Source organism: Buceros rhinoceros, unplaced genomic scaffold, assembly GCF_000710305.1.
Source record: "Buceros rhinoceros silvestris isolate BGI_N320 unplaced genomic scaffold, ASM71030v1 scaffold999, whole genome shotgun sequence".
NCBI classification, from domain to species: Eukaryota; Metazoa; Chordata; class Aves; order Bucerotiformes; family Bucerotidae; genus Buceros; species Buceros rhinoceros.
The window spans coordinates 14,865-20,392 of record NW_010430694.1 but is presented as its reverse complement, the minus strand read 5'-3'; the positions used below and the strand labels follow the sequence as shown (position 1 = coordinate 20,392).

General features: G+C 39.0%; 1 protein-coding gene across 3 annotated transcripts in view; it reads right to left on the bottom strand.

Moving 5' to 3' along the window:
- GUCY1B3 (guanylate cyclase 1, soluble, beta 3) overlaps window positions 1-4,468 on the bottom strand; it is a 25,853-nt gene extending 21,385 nt beyond the window's left edge. For 2 of the 3 annotated variants that reach the window (XM_010143098.1, XM_010143100.1), the window contains exons 1-2: window positions 4,370-4,468; window positions 3,241-3,359 (exon numbers count right to left, since the gene is read on the bottom strand). In XM_010143098.1, coding sequence (XP_010141400.1) covers window positions 3,241-3,333 — 93 coding nt within the window. In that variant the 5' untranslated portion in view covers window positions 3,334-3,359; window positions 4,370-4,468. Of the gene's footprint in view, window positions 1-252; window positions 262-3,240; window positions 3,360-4,369 lie in introns of all 3 variants that reach the window. The other variant, XM_010143099.1, reaches the window with a different exon arrangement.
- Window positions 4,469-5,528: the final 1,060 nt, after the last annotated feature.

Here is a 5,528-nt window from a genome sequence, read left to right as displayed (position 1 = left end):
AAGAGTGTGGATGGGAAAAGAGCAAGGGAGCTGACTAGCTCCCAGGGAGTGCCCCACATCTACTTAATCACGTGCAGAAAGAACCGTTCTTTCAGTACACATGCCTCAGAAACAGCAGGGATACATTGACCTTTTGGAAAAACGTCTTAAGGATGTAGGTGGGAAAAGACAATAATCTTCCAGTTACGTAGTCATCAACATCTGAAGAATTTAAAGAGAAGCTTGTTATGGGAAATGGCCAGTGTCAAGGACAGAATTTTTCTAAGATGGTTGACCAATTATTAACATTTAAGTCTGGTATAAGTGTTGCTAACAAATGGCAGTAGCACCATTCTGCAAGACCACTTTGCCATGCTACTACCCCATTACTGCTGACTTTGTCTAAGCAGCGTCACAGGTGAGCGAATGTGATGTGCCCTTCAGTCTTTACTCTCTAATCACCTAGAGGGGGGACTTGCCCAGGGTGTATTGCAGCTGCTCTCCACTCCCCAGTGTGTCTTTTCTCCCTACGCATACTGACCATGGGGTGAGCAAAGAGCTTACTGTATTCAGAACCTTTCTCCAACACAGAGTCAAAAAGTAGTAATGCTTCCAAATAGATACATGCTTCCAGATTAGAGAGCTGTAAAATCACTCCCAAGTCCTGCCATTTAGACATTGTCATTGTCACTCCCACTCCAATTTTTTGTTGTTTGATCCATTTTAAATCAATATTGCAGCTTCTGGAAAAACAAATGTGTCTTTTTTTTAACTAGTTTGTTCACCTGCTGTGGACAAGAGATGCAGTCAGGTACAGAAAATAATAGGTTAAGCTCTCTCCCTGAATTCTGGGCTCCTACACGGCTCAGCTGTATGCCAGAGCTTGTGCTGGGTTCCAAGACACTAATTCTAGAGGTTTGGACTGCAGTGATCAGCTCCATGGTGAAACACAAAGGAATCTTCAAGCAATAACAAGGACTTACACTAACTCAGACAGATCTTGGCCTGTCTAAAAGCAAAAGAGTTGTGATCGGCACCTGCAATACAAAGATATGCTGTTCAACTGTGTGGTACATCCTCTTTCTAAAATAGGATTCAGTCCTTTGAAATTCATTGCACTGCAATTATGAACATCTAAACAGCCATGTAAATGATTCCCTAAATGAGACAACTAACCACTGCTCCAGGGTTTGATTTTCATTCAGTAGAAAGCTACTGAACGTAACATCAAAGCACACTCCGGGTTTCTTAGAAGGTACCTCTTTTCAGACTCTTTCTCTCTGGCACAGCGTCTTTCAACATGATTTGCAATTTTTCCAGGCCTGTGTTTTTCATAGAAAATACAAATATTAGATCTAGTTGCGCTATCTTTTTCCTCTTTCATGAAGCTTGAAATATCTGTTTCATCTATGAATAAACTAAATTTTCTCTGAGATGTCAAGGGAAACAGAATATAAGTACGAGATTTATTTTCACATGCTTTAAAAAGCTGCAGCCCATAAATATTCCGTATATCCTGGACTCAGTGAAGATTTCAAGAAGCACCTTTTGGAACTTTGTTATGCATTTTAAGAATCTTAGAAAAGTTCAGCTCATTAAACCCAATCTGCACTTATTTTTGTAATAGTTATATGAATTAGTTTCCTGACCTAATATGACTGTTGGGAGATGCAAAAATAATAAATCACAGATAACGTTGATTTTCCATCATAATAAGCTAAAAAGTACATTCCTGGCACAGCTACTAATACATTAGTCCTGTTAAAATTTACGAAGTATATAATAACCAATGTCATCTGTTAACACTGAAATTCAAACAAAGCAGCTTAAAATACTGTCATTAGAAGACTGTAAATGTAAGCTGTTCACGCTTTTATAGACGTTTGGTGTGCACTATAAACACATGATACGGAACAGAAAAAGAAGTATACTATATGTGAAAGGAATAAGGAGGGACTGGCTCATCCACGTGAACCCAAACCAACAAAGCATTGGGCCAGCTACGCTTCAAAAATCACATTTATCTGAAGGATCACTTTGAGGGCAGCCTGTGGATGAAACTATGAAATATAAAGAACGTCACACCCTAGAGACAGACAACGGTATACAGATCAAACATGGTATGCACGTGTTGGAGCACACCACATATCCTGTCTGTCTGCCCAGCAATTACAGTCCATGGGATTTGTACAAGAAGTCTGGGTTAACTACACCCACAAATAATCCAGGTTTTGGGATAGGTAGTAAAACACAGAAGTAAATAATCTAGTAATCCAGAAAACTATGCACTCTGCTTTTTTCACTTGTTATTGCTAGAGAGATTTTAAGGGAACAGATAACAAGAAGCTGCTAAATTTCCACTGAAAATCAACTGACATTTGACATTCAGCTTTTGGGCAATCTCCAGTGAATTAATTCTTAATCAGTTCAGTGCTTTTAAACTCATTACAGCACACAGTTCTCTTCAAGAGTGATATATATCACAAATCTTAAATCCAAAGGCTCACTTTGAAGTGAGTAATTACCAAGTGACAAAAAAGGGAAGCCATTTTTATTACACATAGAAACCACACTTTAGAGAAGTCAGTACATTTCTTTGATGCTATTGAAAAATAGTTTTCATTTTGTTTTACAGTGCAGTATCACACTGCTCTGCAGTTAGGAAAGCGCAAAAATCGACTTAAACACTGCTGCTCTACCCCACCCTCAGTCCATGGATGAAGGATAACGTCTTAGAGACAAGCTGTGTATGAGCCCTAGCTCTGTACTAGAAATAACCAGTATCTACAATTAGTCAGAGAACTTAGGAGAAGAAACACCCTGTGAATCTGAAGACCACATTTTCTGTTAGTATAAACAAGGTAAATCTTTTTACTTAACACAGACAATTTGAACTGGTGGGTTTTTTCATGTCTCCTGTACTCCGTACTTTTGTTACATATGAAAATTGCTGTTCAGAACTTTTACTTAGAATTTCAAATGAAATTTCAGATTTACAAATGTCTCTGTAACCTCAGCTTACCTACCTTCTCACTCCTTTTTAATAAAATCAAACAGTCAAAGATGCTTTGGGAAAATTATGACTCTATGAGGTAACTGAATAACATATTAGCTGAGCGGGAAAGAGAACAATGCCAAAACTACTGAGCAGTTTACTGGCAGACTACACAGTACAACCTATAGCTCTAAATCTCAGTCTAGTCTGTTGACTTGTCCTTACTTCTGTCAGGTATGTGAAATAACTTGGCACAAAATTCTTACCTGCAAAAACTCTCTGACATTTGAGCCCAAGACACGTAGAATTGTATCATAACCAGATTCTTGACAAAACACAAAAAACATCTTCCCAAACATCTGAAGAATTTCCCCAGCATTTAGATCTAGTTGAAACAGGAAAATATGATTCAGTCCAAAGGCTGCATTTCACGTACTTTGCTTACTACTTTAGTCTCATACTCATAAATAAGGAAGACAGTACCTCAACTCTGCCAATATCCATTAGGTCAGGAATATAACAAAAACAAGACTCAGGGTCCACATGGCAGAAAATGAGCATTCAATAGTGGAATTTCATTAGGATTTACTAATTACCATTGTGACCTTGTTGCATTCTGCATTTCACACGTTTAGCATTTCAGATTTTGATACAGGTAAGAAATCACGACTTGAAAATAAAGGAACACAGTTGTTAGTATTTCTTGCCTCAGGGGAGTTATTTCTGGTTAACAATAGCGTGAAACCACATGGACTACTCCTATTCAATATTACTACAGTCTTCATAGTCTTGTGGGTTATTGGCTAATTACTGATTCAGAACAAATTCAGGTCTGCAGATAAAATAATGCTGATGGGCCTAATCCTACCTTTTGAATTTCAGACCAGAGCTGCAATGATTCAAATTGAATGCAACCCAAATCAATAGCAGATATGAAAGGAGATGTGCCCATGCCACCAACATTTCTGTAACTCAGCACGTTTGTTCAGCAGAGAGGTCAAGAATTCATTTGCGGGCTGCTCTTGCAGCAGTGGTTGGAATCTGCGTGTATTGGTAAGGTAGCTACAGCGGTACGTTGTCACTTCACGACTGCCTGTAACACTGACCATGCTCTGTGGATGAGGTGTGTTACTGCAGTTTAAGGTGCACCTATGACTTGGAATACTTTGTAAGTAATAAAAATAACATCAAAGAATAAAAGGAATAAAAATGTCTTAGATAAACAAAAGAAGTAAAATCCTTTCTTCTGAGATTTTGTAAAAATGCTCTCTTTGACCAATACCCTGTGTTAACTTCCTCTATGTTAAATTCTGTTTCTCTCTACTACATGGATTTTTTTGGGGGAGGTTATCTTCTTTGTGATGAATGGGCAAAGAAGATATCTATATTACTTACTAAGGACCTTGCTTGCAGCCGCAACCAGATCATAAGTTTTGGAATCATCATAAATTATTCTGACCAGAAACTGTCCTTCTTCATCCAACTGTGCCTCCTTCCTAAAAAAATAAAAATAGAATAAAATCTTTTTGGTTGAGTGAGAAGCACCACATCAATAAATCAATTCTATTTTTTTACATATATTATATACATGCTTTGGTACTATTCTTTCAAATAAAATAAGTTTGTAGGTTCTACCTTTACGAAGTAGGTGCCAGATGGTATCAGTGGGTACCTAAACAAAATCTTCTTTTCAGAATTCTGCACATGTAGACAGGAAAAAATAAAAAAACAAACAAGGACGCCAGGCTTTCCTAAGGCCTTGTTCTCACATTGTACAACGTTTCTTCATAAGTAAGGTGTCACCACTTAGCTAAAGCACAATAAAAATACACAGTTTTCACTAAGGGAAATAATTCTCAACCCCAGGTTTAAGACAAGACTCATGCATATGTCACATCCATACTTACTACTGCTGCTAAGCAAAAAATAAATCAATTCCTTTGTTTTTCAGGATCATTTATTAGTCTCCTAGCAGCTTGTCCACAAGACAGCATAACTCTATAGGCTATTTTTTTCTCCGAGGAAAACAAATTGATATCCCTAGGGAATGAACTGTTGTACCTTCCAAGCCTTGCATTCGATGCACGTAAGTTACTGGGAGGGCCCAGAAGTGTTCTCCTCTCTGTTTTACCCCAGTTGCTTAACACACGAGCCAGGCCACTGGTGCTGCAGTGGTGGCTGAGCCCCAGCTCGCAAGAGGAGGAGGAGGACAAAGAGCACCTTCATAGGCAGGTAGACCCCAGGACCCCGAAGGGCCAGCTGCCCTGTTTGGCTGGTGCTGCCGCGCAGAGAGCGTGCCAACAGACATGGTCATAACTTTGCCCTGTCACAAGTGCAAGTCATATTCTGTATTTCCTCCTCACTCTCTGGCACATTCTCCTTCAGCAGAGAGCAGGGGATGTGCAAGAGGGGCACACTGCGGTCCCCGATGAAGCCACGCTCTTGTTTGTTGAAGTCCTGATCTAGTGAAGGCACAGCCTCTTTTCTCAGTATATTTTTTATAGTAGCTGTTCACTTTCTATGGTCTTGCCTACAATGACTCTCTATAAAGACA